At 42.1% G+C, this 21,476-nt stretch overlaps 1 protein-coding gene and 1 non-coding gene across 2 annotated transcripts in view; one reads left to right on the forward strand and one right to left on the reverse strand.

Annotated features, from left to right (window-relative positions):
• The window catches only part of LOC124595246, a 38,576-nt gene that overhangs the window by 12,278 nt on the left and 4,822 nt on the right, over positions 1-21,476 (forward strand). The window contains exons 2-3 of the mRNA XM_047133907.1: positions 3,310-3,450; positions 12,386-12,709. Coding sequence (XP_046989863.1) covers positions 3,343-3,450; positions 12,386-12,709 — 432 coding nt within the window. The 5' untranslated portion in view covers positions 3,310-3,342. The remainder of the gene's footprint in view (positions 1-3,309; positions 3,451-12,385; positions 12,710-21,476) is intronic.
• Trnae-uuc lies at positions 20,373-20,444 on the reverse strand. Its single transcript has one exon. It is a non-coding gene; the product is annotated as a tRNA-Glu (tRNA).

Below are 21,476 nucleotides of genomic sequence, written 5' to 3' on the forward strand. Positions count from 1 at the left end.
GTAACGGTGCTACAACAGTACTTTCGTGCCTTTAAAGTAACTGTGTGACTGACGTAGCAAACTTGCTCAACGAGAATGTGTGTGTATCGAGTGAAAAGAACCGCTTTCTTCACTCACAGTTCAGATATTAGGGTAAGTAAGTAACCTCGATCAACTTCATACTTCTAGAAGACTTTACTGTCTGCTTCAGGTTTTCATCCCACAATAATCAACTAAATAAAATGCTTAAATGATTCGTTTGGTTGCCCGAGTGGTTTCAGGTTTGTTTTCTTCGTGGGAGAGTAACAGAAATACTGATTTCAACTGGTAGACATTCAAAAATTCTAATACCTCACAGATTTTCAGGGCGGCACCTGCAAACATTCTCCAACCTCTGCAAACCGAATCTGTGAAAATAAAACATGAATAATAACATATTGTACAGTGGCATACAAACAATTACTATTCCCGCGGTCCACCCGTAAATGGAAGAGGACAAAAACCTTAATTTATTGTACAACAGAAGATAGCCTCTGAGACGCAATATCACATATTTCGATTCGTTAACGAAAGTGGAGGTTCCACTTATATTAATCCGCGAGATATGACGTAATTCCCTGTAGAGAATTTATGAATTACGCAACAGTTATTTCCTTCATTGTACTTATCACAGAAGCAAAACGAGATTACGACACTCGAGATTCCTTCCCCAGTTTCAAAATTTGATTTATTACAATACTGTTGCAGTCTCTTGTAGTTCCTATAAGAATTTTTTCGCTATTTTGATTCAAAAATGTGGTTCAACGACGATTGTTCTGAAGCAATTAAATAGTTAATGTCACACTTATTCTGGGTGTTTGGAGAGCAAAATGCAGGAAGACAGCACTCTTCCGGGAAACATGGAATAGAGACAATTGCCTTTCTCTGACGATGCGGTGGCTTCGAAAGCGAGTGTGTCTAGTTCGAGCTAATGGAAAGATCTGCGCCATCAATGCAAGCCCGGTGAGCAAAATGAGCCAGTACCCATATATCCTCCTCACCTGCATCATTGTTATAATCTTGAATGTAGCATTTGAAGCACCTTGCTTGACGTGAATGGATTACCACGAATGTAAGGAAACGATAATAACAAAAAATACAATGGAGAGCTCTACCATAGAGTCTCCATATCGTGGGCGATCGACAACAATCATGACTACTAAACGAAACGCTGCAGACAGGTTTGAGGTCTAGTGTAGAACAGCCTCCACGTGCAAATTCGTGAACGTAAATCTTTTCATAAGTTCTAGGTAAATAAGGTTTCAGGGCAGTGCTATCATCGGGGATTCGCTAGTAGGCCTACGAACGATTGGTGTTCTGTATCTTGAGATTCCTAAATTAGTACGATCGAGCAGTTGGTTATATATGTAACATCGAGATCACCTTGTTCTTCAGGCAAAATTGGTTGGCCCTCCCCTCCAAGTGTGCTTCCACTGTGTTCGCGAACATACACAGAATTACTCACAGTGTGACCAAATTGGCACGTTTCGTTGATGTGTGTAAAGTCTTAGCAATAATTGGATTTTATTGACGTAAGGCATTATAACACACCAGAAACATAGAACGTAAAAAAAATTCTGAAATTTCAGATTTGATACGTTCTCACACAAATAGTTAATTCGATCTGATGACACGAATAGGAAAAAATGGCAAAAGCCGACAAATCAGTAGACTTACACAGAAGCCAAGTACAGTATAATATGGTAACATAATCAAGAGAAATAATTCTTAACACAATCACGAGAAACAATTTAAGTCGTGCGCTCATATTCCTGTAGAAGACACAGTGTATAGCAATCACAGGTGCTGGCAATGCGTATTCTGCTGTACCTTATACCTAGCAGAGAAAAACGTCAACTTCTTCTATGAAGTTTGTTTTCTGAAAAACAGTTCCTTTCATGCTGAACGTATTATGTCATTTTCCACTAGCAAAAGGTTTATATTTCGCAGTAGAACTGTTTCATTGCGGTTGAAACAAGCATGGTGGTCACGTGTGGAAGCAGGTCAGCTTTGCAGGTCAGAACGTCCGATTTCATCCCTGTATCTCATACGGTGAGTCGATGTGATGCAGCAATAATAATAATAATAATAATAATAATAAGACTGTACCAGCCATTCGGAGACAGATGTTTAAATTTTGGCCCAGTTATTCTTATTATGCTTTCCAGATTTTTTTAGTGGTTTAGTACATCATGGACAGCAAATTATTTGAGATGAAGTGTTAGGGCAGCTAGACAACTATGTTAAACAGGACTGGACATATTAATGAAGCCACCACCCTGGCGTTCATCATAAATACCAGCGTGAATGCAAACACTGTGACTAGGATGACAAACAGCCGGCCGATGTGGCCGAGCGGTTCTAGGCGCTTCAGTCTGGAACCACGCGACCGCTACGGTCGTAGGTTCGAATCCTGCCTCGGGCATGGATGTGTGTGATGTCCTTAGGTTAGTTAGGTTTAAGTAGTTCTTAGTTCTAGGGGACTGATGACCTCGGATGTCAAGTCCCATAGTGCACAGATCCATTTGATGACAAACTACCCTTCACTCCTGCCCTACCTCTTACTACCACAAATTACCCTTCATAAACTATACTATTGTCAGAAATCAGAACTCCTGTCTGTGACAACCGCGCTTTCCACGGGACTGTAAGCCCAAATAAAAAGAGGCCTAAACGTAACCGCTAGTGACAACGTATCTATAACGCGGTTAAGGAAAGTTGCATTGCACCGTTAGGTGGGACACCTTAAGAGGAAGGATCAGGTGTAAAGTCGGAAAAGTTTTTTCTGTCTTCGTACACAATAGCAACTCCCGTTCGTACAGTTTTTGAATTTTAACTGCAATGACCAATAAGTGCGTGCAGAATTTAATGCTGGATTTGTTTTTTTCTTTTTTTATGACGATGAGAGAGAAGTGAGAGGGTTAAATCCTGTGCTAATCTACTTCTCTCCAACAGCTTCAAATGGACTTCCGCCAAGCTTAACGTCCCCATCCGACAAAGGAGTCACCATGCTCTCACTCTGAGACGCTACGAAGAACTTTGGGGTTTAACCCAGGAAACTGGTGCACAGAATGATACCCGCCACTATCGGCCACATACTAGCGGTGAAATTTTATTCTGAGCGTCTAACTGTGAACTGAGCGACACTGCAGTAGCTTGCGTTAGTGACCGCTGAAGCGGTGGTTTGCCATGCTGTGAATGACACAGTTTAGGAACCACTATAAACCATGTTACCTTTACAAATGCTACGAGAAAACCGACCCAAGTTAAGAACTGTAATACTGTGTGCAGGGATCCCTCTGACAAGAGCGCTACACAGCCGAGATGCAGCTGGTGGCAGCGGCGGCGGTCACGTGGTTGGCGGCAGTAGCCGCGGTCGACGCCTTCGGCGGCGGCGAGGACAGGTTCATCAGGAAGTACGCCATGATGAAGGTAAGTGGCGCATGCAAAGCGAGGCGCTGGATACAGCTCTGCCGCCCATTTAATTTTTCGAAATCCCATCAGCTGTTCGCAGTTACCAATGACTAACACAGAAAATTTAAAGACACACAAGATACATACACATTTCCTGCAACTAATAATGCTTTTCAAACAGTGTACATTACATCAATAAAGTGTGTCCAAACCCTTGAAAAATTCTAGAGAGTGCATGTTATTAATGTCCTCGAACGAGCGCTTGACAAAAATTTACAAACGAAAAATTCAAATACGAATGATAGAAAAACTAAATTTTCCAAGCGTCTTCCTAGGAATAATGCAGCTCTGTTTCTTGGTTTTTGCAAACAAATATCTGCTGCGATAATCTACCAGGACGCAGTTCCATTTGAATACAGTGGAGCCTTCTACCATCGCCAATGGTAAGGCATATTGTCCTTGTACTGCGTGTTAGGAACGTAATCAGTGCCAATGTACGCCTTTACCACATGTTCCGTTGCTTGAAAAACCAGAAATCACTGCATAATGATCAACTGGTTATGAGGCAGAGATGCCGAAACTTGTTTGCGCTCTAACAATAACAAGATACCTCTGTAAATGCAAAAGCCAAACAACAGACAAAATCTCACCAACTGGTTTTACCAACTTTCCGGCTTCGCGATAAGAACGAATTTTTGCAGTTACGTAACTTAGAAAGTCATCATCTTCCATCACGTATGTCGTCTCCGAAATTGAATCCCTGTTTGGGTTTTTCCACGAGCTGAATTCTATACGTTTTGCAATATGTGAAAGTACGTTATGTGATGCCAAACTACGTGGCCCAGCGCATTTTTAACTCTTTAGCTGATGTATACGTGGAAATAATGGTTGATATGCGCTGCGCAAATAGGATTGAAGCTCACATTACGCGGATCAACACGTTATTTTTTGCGGAACACTTCAAAGCGGACACAGACATGTGTTTTTTTCCTTGATTCTTTTCAAGAGCTGTCGAATGCCGCTAAAATTACTTCCATATTCCGATAGATAAAAATTTATAGTTATTAACTACGCTACACTTTACTTCGCTCTGCACGCACTACCACTAGCGAAAAATTGTTTCCAGTAACTTCTTTCCTCTGTGAAATATCATTGTTGTTCATGTTATGTGGTATCATGTATATCATACGAGAGTTTCATGAACAACAATGTTCTTATGGAGATTCTATCAATCATTTGTGCGGGGAGAACAATATCTGAATGCCAAACCCATGGGACTTACTTTGTTTCCTCTATCCAGTATTACCGTTGGGTTTTGCCATAGATTTTCAGTGACAATACTGACTTTTTTACGGGAACACTTTCATGGAACGAAAATTCGGGTTTAACGTCCCATCAATGATAACATCGTTAGAGACGGATTTGAAAGCGTTGAGGAATCCAGGCATTCGTCTCAAGCTATTTAGACCCAAATTTGAATGGTCAAAGGGCAATCTGAAAACCATTCCTCCCGAACGCAAGGTCAACTTTTTCACCCCTGCAGCATCTTGTTCGCATCGTATTTCGTAAGCATTTCGTATGTCTTCTATGGTAGAAGCGCCTAGGATACATGTCACGTGCTGCTATCGAAGAGTAACTATTTTTATCATTAAATCATGGCAGGAGTTGTGTGTTGCAGTCCAGCTACTTATGGCAAATAAAATTATGGCTGTCTTATTATAAGACAGGAGAGAAACTTCCACCTTCACTAAAATGTCAAAGTAACACAAGAATGTTGCCACACCTTGTGTGTATAAGGAAGTAATAACGATGCATAACTCTTCTGACAAGCTGTTACCGTGTACAGTGTAGGGAACCAGACACAGTACTTACAATGGAAGAGTGCGGGAGTCACGTCCCACTACTTACTGCAGAGTGTAACATGTTTATGTTTGTGAGTTAGTAACATTAATAATTGATGGCACTGAAAAGGATTTGAAATGGTGTTCATTTTTTTTTTTTCAGGCAATGTAAATAATGTTTCTAACTCGAGAACACCAGGAGTCCTCTCCTTCTCAACAACCAACCCATTAATATCTTAACACAAGCCTACGAACTAACTGTCCCAGCCTTTCAGATTAGTCAGACGTGATAAAGTTCAACCGAGTGAAGTGTAAACCCTTGGGTACAGCTACTTGGTTTAGTTGTGGCTCCCAAAATCGGTTTTCGTTAACTAATTTTCTAATACGCCTACTGACTGCTAATGTAAACAGTCCAACATCTTTCTTCTCCTTTTTCCTGGCCTTTATCCCATACCTACAACTGGTTCGACATGTTATTCTGGATTTGGCAATGTTAGTGGTAGAGGATGACCGGATGTCCTTTCTGTCACCAGCATCTCCCCCAGGACCAAAACTGTGTACCTCATCTGTTTGCGTCTAGTGTTATCCACGTGAAAGTGTGAGAAAGTTTTCGAAATGTTTGAGAATCGTGTAAATAAATCTGGGTGTGGGAAACAGCCCAAAAATCACATTCATGCTGGCCAGCACACCGGTCCTCGTTGCTAAACCGCCATGTCTCCCCGAAGCCCGAAAGCGGAGTGCTGACGCGCGCGGCTATCTGGACAGGTCATAAAAATTATTTTCGAAATGCGATTCTAGTTGCCGTATTTCCTCTTCCATAATCGATCTTCAATCCCACAAAAACACTCAACAATGTTAAAAACATGCTTGGATTGTTAGGTATCGCGTAATCTAGACGGAGAACTTTTTGTGCGGCGAAGGAGAATAGGAAATGCGGTGTAAGATATGTAAAAAACCGTCGCTCCACGAAGGAATTATCCGATTTGGATGCAAATCGGTAGATGTGATGTGCATGTTCAGACAAGCAAATGATTACTATTTCCATAAAATTTGATGATTTATTCAAAAAGAGCTTAACAAATAGAGCAAGCCAATAACACATTGGTCCATTTTTGGTCCTTATGCAAGCAGCTTGGCACTGATAGATACACTTGTTGGATATCCTGTCCACCTAGTGCGTTAGATCGTAAAAATGCCAAGATGCCTGAAGGACCCTGTCCATAATGCTCCAAATGTTCTCAACAGTAGAGACGACATTGCTAGCCGAGGTAGGGTGTGGCAAGCACGAATACAAGCAGTAGAAACTCTCGTCCTGTGTGGACGTGCATTATCTCGTTGAAATTTAAGCCCACGATGGCTTGCCATGACAGGCAACAAAAAAGGGCGTAGGATGTCGCCGACATAGCTCTGTGCTGTAGGGTTATTGTGAATGACAAAGGGGTCCTGCTATGAAAATAAATGGCGCCCTAGACGATTACTCCTGGTTGTCGTGTGACGCCCGACAGTCAGGTTGGTATCCCACTACTGTCCGGGACGTCTCCAAACACGTTAATCTCTCATTGACTGGAGTAGAACCACCTCACTGACGAGTCCCACTTCAAACCAAGCCCCGATGACCAGCGAAGACGTGTCTTGAGACGCCCCGGACAGCGGGGAGATATCAATTTGACTGTCGCCCGCCATACGGCCTGACAACCAGGAGCGATGGTCTGCGGTGCCATTTCTATTCATAGCAGGACTCATTTAGTTGTCATCTAGAGCACCCTTACAGCACTGTGGTAGGTCGACGACATTCCACGCCTCGCTTTTGTTGCCCTTCATGTCAAGCCATCCTGGGCTTACACTTAAGCAAGGAAACGCCTGCCTGCACAAGGCGAGAGTTTCTACTGCTAGTCTTCGTGCTTGCCAGATCCTTCCTTACCCTGCAAGATCATCGGATGTCTCCCCAACTGAGAACGTTTGGAGCATTATTGGCAGTGCCCTTCAACCAGGTCACGATTTTGAAGATCTAACACTGGACAGAATTTGGCACGATATTCCTCAGTAGGACGTCCAACAGATCTTATCGTCACATCTACCAATTCCCGTCCCATTCCGATAATTACTTCGTGGTATGTCTTTTTTTTTTTGTCTTGGAGTCTTTTACACTGGGTAAGACGTCATCCATCTCTTATAAATCATGAAGGAGGAACTGTTATCGCCCTAACCAAACTGGAAACCAGAACAGCTGCCTTCCAAGGTACAATCGTATAATTCAACTGAACGTCGGAAAACCCAGATATGACAGAGCTAGCAAAATCTGTTCAGGTCTTAAGATGGAAACACGGCAACGGAAGACAGTGACGCATCTGTAAGTACTGTCGCGCGGCTAGCTCAGACGGTTTTGCCGAACAATGAGAAATAACGCACACGCAACAGAAAGAGCGCCAAAAAATAAGAATGAAGCTGTTCCTTTTAATTTTACTTTTATGTAACCGCCGAGTCTTTCCTGGCAGGCTTGTTGTACAAACTGTTCTCGGTGCAGACGTCGCGTTAATTCCCAACGAAGATACGAGATTTCAAAAACATCCGCCATTGTTCTCCCCTCAACTGACTGTCAGACAAGAATTTACGCGACAAGCGCACCGAGAGTCATTTATATTACTTTTACACTACAGGTCAGAAGATTTAGATCACCTATCACAACTATGTATTTGTCTTTAAAACTGGGATTTCGTTTTGATGTTCTATGATATCCCAATTCTGATAATAAAACAAGTATCAACATGCAAAGACTAAGCGCCTCCGTTGTGTATTTGACTGCTTGCTCGCATAGAAGGGCTCTGATGAGTATCCACAACACCGACGTGTCTTCAGCTAAGACGGTTCCATTCGAACGGGCCTCATTCCATCAGCTCCTTGTGTCGCTATCACTTCGCATTACGCTACAGTACATTGTGTGCATCTAGCAGTGTGTTTGTATACCTGATCAGATTCATACTATATTACCTCCTGATGGGACGGAAGCAGGAAACCGGAATTGAAAAACGCGTTATAACTGTAGCTTTGCATCGGAAAGGTTACTCTAGTAAGACAATAGGAAGAAAAGTTGACGTAACGCTATCTACAGTGCTGTATACATTGCAGCGGTACAAGTAAACTGGAGCCAATGCAAGTGTTTCGCCATCTGGAAGACCGACCCCGAGTCACAACATACAGGGAAGATACAGGGTGTTTCAAAAATGACCGGTATATTCGAAACGGCAATAAAAACTAAACGAGCAGCGATAGAAATACACCGTTTGTTGCAATATGCTTGGGACAACAGTACATTTTCAGGCGGACAAACTTTCGAAATTACAGTAGTTACAATTTTCAACAACAGATGGCGCTGCAAGTGATGTGAAAGATATAGAAGACAACGCAGTCTGTGGGTGCGCCATTCTGTACGTCGTCTTTCTGCTGTAAGCGTGTGCTGTTCACAACGTGCAAGTGTGCTGTAGACAACATGGTTTATTCCTTAGAACAGAGGATTTTTCTGGTGTTGGAATTCCACCGCCTAAAACACAGTGTTGTTGCAACAAGACGAAGTTTTCAACGGAGGTTTAATGTAACCAAAGGACGGAAAGCGATACAATAAAGGATCTGTTTGAAAAATTTCAACGGACTGGGAACGTGACGGATGAACGTGCTGGAAAGGTAGGGCGACCGCGTACGGCAACCACAGAGGGCAACGCGCAGCTAGTGCAGCAGGTGATCCAACAGCGGCCTCGGGTTTCCGTTCGCCGTGTTGCAGCTGCCGTCCAAATGACGCCACCGTCCACGTATCGTCTCATGCGCCAGAGTTTACACCTCTATCCATACAAAATTCAAACGCGGAAACCCCTCCGCGCCGCTACCATTGCTGCACGAGAGACATTCGCTAACGATATAGTGCACAGGATTGATGACGGCGATATGCATGTGGGGAGCATTTGGTTTACTGACGAAGCTTATTTTTACCCGGACGGCTTCGTCAATAAACAGAACTGGCGCATACGGGGAACCGAAAAGCCCCATGTTGCAGTCCCATCGTCCCTCCATCCTCAAAAAGTACTGGTCTGGGCCGCCATTTCTTCCAAAGGAATCATTAGCCCATTTTTCAGATCCGAAACGATTACTGCATCACGCTATCTGGACATTCTTCGTGAATTTGTGGCGGTACAAACTGCCTTAGACGACACTGCGAACACCTCGTGGTTTATGCAAGATGGTGCCCGGCCACATCGCACGGCCGACGTCTTTAATTTCCTGAATGAATATTTCGATGATCGTGTGATTGCTTTGGGCTATCCGAAACATACAGGAGGCGGCGTGGATTGGCCTCCCTATTCGCCAGACATGAACCCCTGTGACTTCTTTCTGTGGGGACACTTGAAAGACCAGGTGTACCGCCAGAATCCATAAACAATTGAACAGCTGAAGCAGTACATCTCATCTGCATGTGAGGCCATCCCGCCACACACGTTGTCAAAGGTTTCGGGTAATTTCATTCAGAGACTACGCCATATTATTGCTACGCATGGTGGATATGTGGAAAATATCGTACTATAGAGTTTCCCAGACCGCAGCGCCATCTGTTGTTGAAAATTGTTAACTACTGTAATTTCGAATGTTTTTCTGCCTGAAAATGTACTGTTGTCCCAAGCATATTGCAACAAACGGTATATTTCTATCGCTGCTCGTTTAGTTTTTATTGCCGTTTCAAATATACCGGTCATTTTTGAAACACCCTGTAAGTTCATTTGTGTGCAGAGTAAACGTCAGAGGACTCGCACTGCACCTGAAATTCGAGAGAAAGTAAGTAGTAAGGGAGCAGCTCCAATCTGTCTCAACAGTGTAACGCTATCTTAATGAACAAGGTTTAAAGGGGTGTACAGTGGCCACAAAACGTTTATTAAGCAAACCAAAATACGGTTTTGCAATGGGCGCAGCAACGTAACAACTGGAGCATGTGGCAATGGTCCAAGGTGTTATTCACTGACCAAATCTAAGTCTGAAAAATTTGGAAGCCGACGGTGAAGCATGGTGGACGGTCGATCATGGTGTTGGGAGGTTTTTTGGGTGATGAAGTTTGTGATACAGTAAGAATTAATGGAACATTATAGTAGGAAGGATGTCACAGGATGCTGATCAACAATGTAGTTCCATCTGGCAAAAAACTTCTTGGTCGTGGGTTTGTACCGTAGCAGGACAATGATCCCAAATATGCTTTTAAATTGTGCACAGTGTGTGTCAACAGAAAAGAGAAATATGGGGTGCCGAAGAATATGATTTGAGAAAGTCAGTCAACTGACTTAAATCCCATCGAGCTCTTATAGAATGAACTCGACAGGGAAGTCAGAAAATTAAGGTTATCTAATGTTGAAGATCTACGGAATAATTTACAGGTATGTTGGACTGCAATGCCTGCAAAGACAGTACAAAACCTTAGCTCCAGAATGACAATAGTTTGTGCAGAGAGTCAGCCCAAACAAATAATGCTCATAACGTCTTTCATGCGACGCCCAGTGTCGACGAAAGTGACAGTTTGTTTCCCGTTACAAAGAAAGTTAATTTTAAAACGGAATTTTACGTGACCATTCGTTTGAGCGCTCCCAAATTAGACCAGTGCGATGTATGTTTTATCGATATGAATTAACACAGACAGTAAAACAGGGTCCCGCAGCGACTCAGCAGCGCTGGATGCGGTAAAAGTCAGCGCACTGCTGTCGCTGCTGGAGTACTGGTTATTCATCGAGTTTTACGTCCCTGTTGATACAGTTAGACGAAACATATATCGCCTTAGTCTAATGGGACCGCTCGTTCGAATGGACGCGTAAAAATTTCGCTTTAAAAATCATATCTTTCACGGTAAACAAACCGACGCTTTCCGTTGACAATGGGCGTCGCATAAAAGACGTGACGGGCATCATTTGTTCGGGTTGACTCAAGCTACGCAATGCAAAAACGTAATTGCAGAATATGCGCCTGGCGACTCTTTAGAGAGACACCCTGTATTGTTTTTATCACGAGTGATCGAAAAATTTTGACCAGAAGTAGTGTCATCAAATATTTGTCTTTATTTCCCCCACGATATCTACGTTAGCCGCGCGGTCTAGGGCGTCTTGTCACGGTCCGCGCGGCTCCCCCGGTCGAAAGTTCGAGTCCTCCCTCGGGCGCGTGTGTGTGTGTGTTTGTGTGTGTGTGTGTGTGTGTGTGTGTGTGTGTGTGTGTGTCGTCGTCGTCTATACCGTAAGTTAGTTTAAGTTAGATTAAGTAGTGTGTAATCTTAGGGACCGATGATCTCAGTAGTTTGGTCCCATAAGACCTAACCACACACATACACACATACACATACATACATACATCTTCTTAACCCTAGAGCGGGCTCTAATTTTCGTAACAGGAACGGGCGCTTGACGTGCTTTGTACACAAGTGAAAAATAGCTGTTTTTATGTTACCAAGGTAAACATGTACGAGTAAAATCACAGTTTAACTAAACAACAATAAAATGAACTTATTTGAGCTAAATCGTTGTTGAATTAAACAACAACAAAATAAACTTTCATTATGTCACACTGTTGCCGCGTACAAGTGTTACCCCACAGTAATGACCCACTCGAAGCATTGAACGGCGTAATTGCATCAGGTCCCAGCCAAACGCTTTTTCAGTTTCAAATTATCTCGTAGGCAACTACCTCATTATGGGGTTGTGTTGCTAGCTCGGAATCTGGGGCATTTTCTTGCACGTTTCGCGAATTTTTTCTCACAAAATTCGTTATTTATTTTATATTACTACTGCTCACTTGGATGTATGACAACGCCACCTACCATTGAGTTTGATGAAACAATAATGAAGGAATATATATGGGCTCACAATTGTAAAATAACAATGGAACAGTAAACAACTTTATTTACGGATAGCGCGCTTTATACAGAAACACGCTGCTCGAGGTTACACATTTGCATTCTTTGAACCCGGCTACTCTATTTTTCACTTGCGCTTTCTTCCCTACAAGTTCCTCAATTCGACGCAGAGCTCCACACGCGCTTTCAAGGCTGCCACCTCCCTATACAGTTTCCAGTGCAGTCACTACTGTAGTGCTTGCAGGTGTACGAGAGCTGCTTCGGGGCCGACGTAGTGCGCGAGGTGCGCCAGGAGATGCGCGCAGCTTGCGCCAAGTGTGCGTCCATGGCGCAAGGCTCGCCAGCGCCTGCCGCGGCGCAGCAGGAGGCGCGTCCGCCTCCACCGCCGCCGCCGTCGTCCGCCCCCACGCAGCGGCCCCCGCAACGCCCAGCGCGCCTTCCCGTTGCAGTCCCCGCCCCCGCCGTCCGGCCCCAGCTGCAAGCTGAGGCGCTGGAGGCGGCCGCTGCCGCCATGGACGCCGCCAAGTTCCAGCATGCCATACTAGCTCTTAGCAAGCGCCTGGGCCCGGTGAGTTACCCACGTCGTGAGTGGAGGTTCACTTGTATTGTCGAGTCGCTACAGACCACTATATAAACTACTGCAGCGGTAGCATCTTTGTGTTCCACAATACACAGCAAAGTTAGAGGAAGTTTATCACAAAAGTTTAAAAAAACTACACAACATAATTTCTGGAGCAATGTGCACTAACGTGTTACAGAACACAAATAAGGATCTACGTAACTTAAAATTAAATTAACTAGATACCACAAATTACGTAAATGACAATGCCTTCAATGTTAGAACTATGGAACTGAACTTGCTTTCTGACTACAGGAATCAGTACAGTGAGCTTACATCGTACCACTAAAAGGTCCTGCACACGTTCAATATTTATTGACAGCACTAGTTTGTCAAACCTTCAAGACACAGGTGATTCAAAAAGAAAGAACAGATTTCAGCTCTTTATTATACAGAAATTATAAAAGAAACACATTGTGTATGGTAGAAGAAGCTTCAAATTTTTATGTTCGCACAGACACTATAGCATACACTCAACATGAGCATCATGCATTGCTCGAGAAACATCGAGACAATAATCCATTTCATTCCGCACATGAGTCAATGGGTCTCTATTTATTTAATCGACAGCTTCAACAATTCGATTATTCAATTCTTGAAGAGTAGCTGCCATAGGTGGGACAAAGTGTCTTTTTGAACCCCAACATGGGAAAAAAATATCGCATGATGTGAGGTCTGGTGACCTGAGAAGCCAAAAGCAATGAACAAGATCTTGTGCACCTCTTACAACCCAATGTTGCAGTATGGTGCTGCTAAGGTAATGCCGCACTAAGAGAAAGTAGACAGGACGCCATCGTGCATAAAAACGAAATCATTGGAACATGTCCTTATATGACATTCGTGTCACAGTTTCCTCCACAAAAATGAAAGGTCCATAAATTTTGTGAAACGGCGCAAAACACGTCATTTTTTATGCATCTCTTTTATGTGTGGCGATGGCGCCATGATTTTGTGACCCCCAAATTCTTACATTATTGCGGTTTACTCTACCCAATGAACGAAACGTCGATTCATTCGAAAAGATGAGTCGTTGAAGCTGTCTATTCAATAAACAGGGACCTGCTGATTCCCGGGATGTTTCTCGAGCAAATCATGGTGCTCATGTTGAGCGTGCGCTATAGTGTCTGTGTGAACATAATACTTTGAACCTTCCACCATCATATGCATATGTCTCTAGCTTTTATAATTTCCCTGTAATAAACAACTGAAATCCGTTTTTCTTTTTGAGTCACCCTGTATTTTGAAGGTTTGACAAACTAGTATTGTCGGTAAATACTGAAAGTGTTCAGGCCCCTTTACTCTGTACTGAATTCCTGCAGTAAGAAAGCAAGTACAGTTCCATAGTTCGAACATTGCAGGCATTGTCACTTACATAATCTGTGAACATAGTTAATTTAAGTTACTTACATCCTTATTTATGTTCAGTAAAACGTTAGTGCACATCGCTTCGGAAATATTTTGTGTAACTCACACTATACACTCGACATTTTCATCAGAAGTGCATGGCCGCCCAGTGCTCTTCTCTTCGCTTATGCAACCAACGTCCAAGCGTTTTGTATGCGAATCATAAACCTGCTTGTGCTGACTTCTTAGTGAATCGACGACGGAAAAAGCATAGCAGTTTAACAATGGTTTGACTTCGCGCCATGTTGCTACAAACAAACAACAGTGCAGCTGTGTCTAAACCTTGAACCTTCTATCAAATGACATGCGCAATGCGTTACTATCTTTTATAGTTCGTCTGTAATAAACAACTGAAACCTGTTCTTTCTTTTTGAATCACCCGATACTGAAGCGACCTCACACCATCAAAGACACTGGCCAAAATTTCAGTTGACAACGTAGTTTTACAAAGTTTAAGATATCTAACATCCAAAACAAAGCGTGTGCTCCAATTATATTAACTATAGCTTGCTAGCAACAGAAAACAACGAACAAGAAGAAATGGGTCCGAGAGTGGTTGGAAATAAGAAGCGACTGCTCAGATGTTATTTTCCTGACTGAAATGAGAACCACGGACCCGAAAGATTTCATCAAATATTATCGGATGAGTCCTGCACCATACAACAGGTTATCTATATCGATACGAGATAAAAATTGAGAGGCAGAATACGTTAATAAGAGAGGCAATCACAGTCGACGAGAGGTTAGGTGAAACTTCGATGTTTCTGGCGACAGGTAGAATGCTCGCAGTTTAGTTCTATAATACCAACGAAAACAATTATTAAAATTCTATGGAAACCCGTGAAGCACTCTACATCTACAAGAATACTCTGCAAATCATATTTAAGTGCCTGGCAGAGGGTTCATCGAACCACCTTAACCACAATTCTCCATTATTCCAATACCTCGAACAGCGCGCAGAAGAAACGAACAGCTGTATCTTTCCGTGCGAGCTCTGATTTCCCTTATTTTATTATGATGATCGTTTCCCCCTATGTAGGTTGGCATTAGCAATGTATTTTCGCATTCGAAAGTTGGTGACTGAAATTCCGTGAGAACATCCCGCCTTTGTTTTAATGATGTCCACCCCAAATCCTGTATCATGTCAATGACACTCTCCTTATTTTGCGATAATACAAATATTGCTGCTATTCTTTGAACTTTCTCCACGTACTCCGTTAATCCTATCTGGTACGGATCCCAGACCGCGAATCAGTACTCAAAAACAGGACGACGAGCGTAGTGTAGGCAGTCTCTTTAGTAGAACTATTACATTTTCTAATGTTCTGCCAGTAAAACGAAGTCTATGGTTAACATTTTCTATATTTTTCTCCAGTTTAAGTTGTTCGTAACTGTAATTCCTCGGTATTTAGTTGAATATTCGGCCTTTAGATTTGACTGATTTACCATGTAACCGAAGATTAATGGATTCCTTTTAGTACTCATGCGGATTACCTCACACTTTTCATTATTTAGGGTCAATGGAAAGCAATCGTATCTTCCTGGCAAGGATATGTTCAGACAATTACCGTACAACATTATCTTTCCGTTTCATTTCCCCATTTGCAACTCGTATCTTCTTTAGAATGATTCCCCATTAAATTCCCCCATATGGGCCGCAGGTTGCCAGCGGTACAATCATTACTCTCTTCAGCCACATACTTTAAAAGTATAATCGAAGACGAAATAAATATGATTAATTAGTTCAACGTTCCCATTCCTCTCTGCCCCACTTACATGCTTTCCTTACTGTCTCACGTGCCCGCAACGCCACCAGGCTGCCTCCAATCTCCCGGTGGGCAGTGGTCATAAGGTTACGGCTAATCACTGTGTATTCTTGCGTGTCAAGCCAAAATTCACAAAATCATACAGACGAAAATACCTCAAATAAAGGTAAAACACATGCTTTTGTTAAGAAAATGTCAAATCAAAACACTTTCATCCATATAAATTGCCAGTTTTATTTTATTTGTGCAACAAGTTTCAGCATTACATTACGCCCTCTTCAGGCCTCTGCCGACGTGTGGGAAGAATCCCACCTCTTGTCTACTAGAAACAGGGGCCAGCATTTAGTCATTGTTATCTATAAATTTCTTCTTAACACAGCGATCCCTTCGATCATCGCTTGCAGACTGTTGAAGATGGCGTGATGTAACACTGAAACTAGTCGCACACATAAAACTGGAAATTTAGACTGCTGAAGGTGTTTTGATTTGACATTTTATTTTGAACAGCCTTTTATAAAATGGACATACAGATATTTCTGTTAACAAAGTTGTTGTTATTCCCTGTACCACAGTCGTATTATCCGATTTTCAGCTATTCTAGGAATCATACCCTTTTGCCGGAGAACGATGTCCTCTTTCTGGATAACATTTATTTTGGCTTGCAGCCACACCAACACAAAACAACGAGTGCAACAAAATTGTTGCTTACAATATCTGGTAAGGACAGACTGGGTACCTGTTAATTTGGTAAAGTGTTCACAATTACTATTAGGCGCGTCATCAGAAGAATCCGTCATAACATTTTCCGTTAAGAAAGTGGCGGCCATCTAATCTATGGTATGGCACCTTTTCATAGTAATATTTATAGCAATACAGACCACTTAAACTTCAACTTCGTATTTGCCATTACAGCAGCACTTAAAATTTCCCCTCCAGTAACAGTTTTGCGTGTTTTTTGTTACTTAGCTCTGAAAACATAAATTTGCTAGACTAACCTTTTTTGTTCCATGAGTTAATGTATGACTCAACACAACTTCCTGTGAAAAATGGTCAAGTGTTAAATCTGCAATCGAGCCAGTAGTTTCATGGCATTTGTCTTTTTCTGCTCCCTTTCGCTCACCCGAAAACCTACTCAGACTAGTTCTGGCAACTTCCTGGCCTTGTTTTCGCCTATATTTTCCTCGTTTTCATCTTGTGGTAGGCACTAAGTTCAAACCTCATCGTGGCAACTATTTCTAACATTATTGTACTTCCTCAACCACTGTGTGGTAGAACGTTTTGTTTCATAACAGCAGCACATAAAACTACTCGGCGCAACAGAACTCATGTCATGAAGCATGAGTAGCATTTTTAATGAGTAACGGAAAAGATAAAATTTATTCCCATGCCAGGAATCGAACCCTGGCCTGCTGAGTAAAGAGCTATCGTATAGACCACATTTGGTATCACAATAAATAAAATGTTCCGCACTATTATGCCGTGGTCTAATGGATTTCACTTTAAAACCCGATTTTTCGTCCCCTTCTGCGGAGGGCATTTTCAAGAGGGATCGTAGCTTTGATGAATGTCCGATTCACACTCCGGCTCGCTAATGGCTACAGCAACATTCCGCTTCCGCGCAGTGGCGTGACATCGCGCGTTTTGAATACGCGAGCACAATTGGTCATTGTCAATTAGCGTCGTTCGCTGTTACTATCATCCCATGGTGGACGACTTCTTCTTCAGCACCAAAATACAAATGTCACTCAATTTCACGCCCTCCTCCTTGCTATTGAGATTCCTGGGGTGTTTACAATCTCTATGGCCTTTCTGCCTTGCGTTGTGTCGGCTTGTGGCTGCCAATACTTGAGTCCAATCAAAATGAATGTGGTGGTCTCCTGTCTCCCCTCTTCTGCAATTGGCGTTGTGCTCTTGTAGTCGTTTTTTGACGGTTCTTTTTGTCGTACCCACGTACATCTTCCCCAATTACACGGAACCCTATAAATACGAGCTTTTCCCAGCAGTTGGCGAGCATCGTTAGCCAGTTTTAGGTGACCTTGTATCTTCCATGTAGGTATGTAGATTACTGGGATGTTCCACTTTTTTAGGATTTCTCCTATGCAGTCAGTCACGTCCTTAACGAATGGTCGGAAAACTTTCGTTTTCACTGGCACTTGAGCATCGCTATAATTTCTACCCTGAGGTATCAACGCTCCTTTCACCTCAGTGAACGAATAGTCATTCTTCAACAATGCAGCCGGCCGAAGTGGCCGTGCGGTTAAAGGCGCTGCAGTCTGGAACCGCAAGACCGCTACGGTCGCAGGTTCGAATCCTGCCTCGGACATGGATGTTTGTGATGTCCTTAGGTTAGTTAGGTTTAACTAGTTCTAAGTTCTAGGGGACTAATGACCTCAGCAGTTGAGTCCCATAGTGCTCAGAGCCATTTGAACCATTTTTTCAACAATGCCTTGGTGAGATGTTTTATTTCTGCGTCAAGCAGCTCTGGTTCGCAAATTTTCCTTGCTCTATCCGCCAACGTTTTTATGATGCCTCGCTTTTGTTGTGGGTGGTGGTTCGAATCCCGCTGCAGGTAACGATCTGTGTGCGGAGGTTTTCTGTAAACCATGCGACCCAAGCCACAACCTTCTATTTTGAATTTAATCTTCCGCCTGCCTCCTTCTCCTCCTTCGTAAATTGAATCTTCGGACCGACGCCGTTTCGGATGTTTGTGAAAACAATCCATTTCCTCCCTGCCATGCGGCCACAGAACAAATGTATCATCCTCGTGGTGGAACCAGATGTTCGGTTTCTTGTTCGCAGTTTCCAATGCCTGCTCCTCGAATTTTTCCATAAAGAAGTTCGCTACACCTGGGGTTAACGGGCTCCCCATTGCGACACCATCCATCTGTTCATAGAACTGTTCGTTCCATTCGAAAGTTATTCCTGTTATCCTATACCCATTCTTTCAAAAACAATTGGAGGTATGTTTCTGTAGTTCCGTTTGGGACCTGAGCACTTCATAATTTTATATAATTTGCACTTCATACATATGTGGAATTCAATTTTCCTGTCATCTCCCAGATCACTAATGACGTAGTTCAAGTATTACCCCACGAACCAATGAACGACACTGTTTTTTAAAATGGGGAAGGTATGGAGCCTGCGACCTGCAGAGCATTATAGGTACCTATAGGCCTGTTGAAGATCTTATTAGAAAAGCTAGCTCTTCTCTGAGCCATTTCCAGTTTTGTATATTGCTGGCACATTTAAACCTAACCTTTCATTTATGTTGACTATATTATTTACAGTTTTATACCATGCTGTACATGTTTCACACGAAAGACTGCCCATGTCGATATTTTTCCATACATCCCATTCGATATTTTTGCATTTCCTTTCTATTTTGTTTCTCCCTTCATGTTTCTTTCTGTGCAATACGTCTCTGGACGTTATACGTTGCGAAGTAGCGATCTCATTGTTGAGAGACCTATTTCCACAAAATACGCCCTTTCATGCAGTAGCCAACGGTTTATTTTTTTGCACATCTACCGACCTTTGGATACTTTTGAGCTTGGGAATTTCAAATAATTTAATTGCAATGTTGTCTGCATTTTCTTTTAAAATAACTGTGGTCCTTCTGTGCAGAGGCCTTGTTTTTTATGGCAACTAATCCTAAATCTCCGTTTTTGGGATCCAGAGTGGCTGTTCATGTGTCTACACTGAATACCTCTCCTTTCCACAGGTACTTGGTGTTGGTTGACATAAACTTGCTGGTTATCAGTTTGGGTAACGGAAGCAGTTGCGCGGATTCATTTTATCCTCTGCACTTGGTTTGTATTATGGTGTACATACACTCTTGTGACTCCCTGAATTTGTCCTGAGGTATTTCTCCAATTGATAGATATCATCTTCAGTGGCCAAGAGGTCAGCGTTATTTGGTGAGCCCCGTAAATTTAAAAGTTTGCTTTTATTTTTATTGGTATTTGCTCCAGACACAATTTCTAAAGTGCTAATATCATCATAATTTCTCAGTACAACCGCCACATCATCGGCATACGCTCTTACCCTCTTTGTTCTATGAGTTAATGTATTACTCAACACAACTTTCTGTGAGACATTGTCAAGCGTTAAATCTGCGATTGAGGCAGTAGTTTCATGGTTTTTGTCTTTCTCTGCTCACCCTTTCTCTCACCCGAAAACCTACTCACACTAGTTCTGGCGACTTCCTGACCTTATTTTCGTCTATTTGTTCCTCCTCGTTTTTATCTCTTTGTTCCTCATTTTTGTCTTGTGGTGCGCACTAGGTCCATAGCTCTTCATGGCAACCATTTCTAATATTATTCTACTTCTTTAATCAATGTTTGGTAGCATGTTTTGTTCCATAACACTTTCAGATGCAACTGAACTCATGCCACGAGGAATATGCATCACTTTTAATGAGTAACGGCAAAGATAAAAATTTGTTCCCATGCCGGGAATCGAACCCGGGCCTGCTGGGTGAAAGCCAGCTATCCTAGCCACTAGACCACATGGGAGCCACGATCAATACCAATAAGTGCAAAATATATCAATCCGTAAGTACTTGCGTAGTATGTACTGAATACCTAAAGAATGAATGTTTAAATGACTTGCGTGCTGTAATTTGACCTAAATTCTATTTAATCAGTATAAATAGTAACTACAAGATAAATTTCGTTCAAATATGTTACGACAATATCACGAATATAAATCGTCCATGACGTATCTCTTGGCATGTTTACTTTTAAGTTAGGGTATTTGTTTCACATATTCTGTAATTTCTTTTTTGTTTTTCTTCGTATTGGTGCTTCGGAAGCGGCGGAAAAATATCTTTTACTAATGAGACAAACAACGACTAAGCTCTATTACTGAAATGGAATGCAGACATAAACGCAATTAAAAAAATTTTCCTCATTTTTCTTGTTTTATGAGTATACAATAAAACAAAAACACTTATATTCATGACCTTATGGTCAATACGAACTGAATCTCTCACTTAAAAAGTCAGAAGGAAGCAACAGGCAACATTCAACACCAAGAAATCATGGAATCGGATTATCTGCCAATCACAAAAAATTTAGAAAAACAGCTAGTAACATTGTTACTGTTATAGCTGCTGGCATCAGAGTTGAAAGAATAGTCAACAATACTTTGAAATGGGGAGGGGGGGGGGGGGAAGTTGAGCAATTTTTATCTATATTTTCAAATCTGAAGCTACACGTTTGGCAATTTTTTGTTTTCTGCTGCTGTCAACTACCTCTTACTTTCGATTCAGTTCGTTAGAATCCATATATCACACCATACACAATAATATATTATTTGTCACAGATAATAGCACGTGACAAAATTTTGCACTTATATGATACGAAGTCTAATAAAATACCGAATGTATAGCACAAATTCTCACATATAATAAGACTAAACACAATCTATTGCCAGACTGCATCAGCATAATGGGTTACATTACACAAATCTCCATCATTTACCAATGACAAAACATAGAGTAAAAAATTAATGTGACAGGAACACATCTAAATTTACATTTTTAC

Source organism: Schistocerca americana, chromosome 2, assembly GCF_021461395.2.
Source record: "Schistocerca americana isolate TAMUIC-IGC-003095 chromosome 2, iqSchAmer2.1, whole genome shotgun sequence".
Classification (NCBI taxonomy): domain Eukaryota; kingdom Metazoa; phylum Arthropoda; class Insecta; order Orthoptera; family Acrididae; genus Schistocerca; species Schistocerca americana.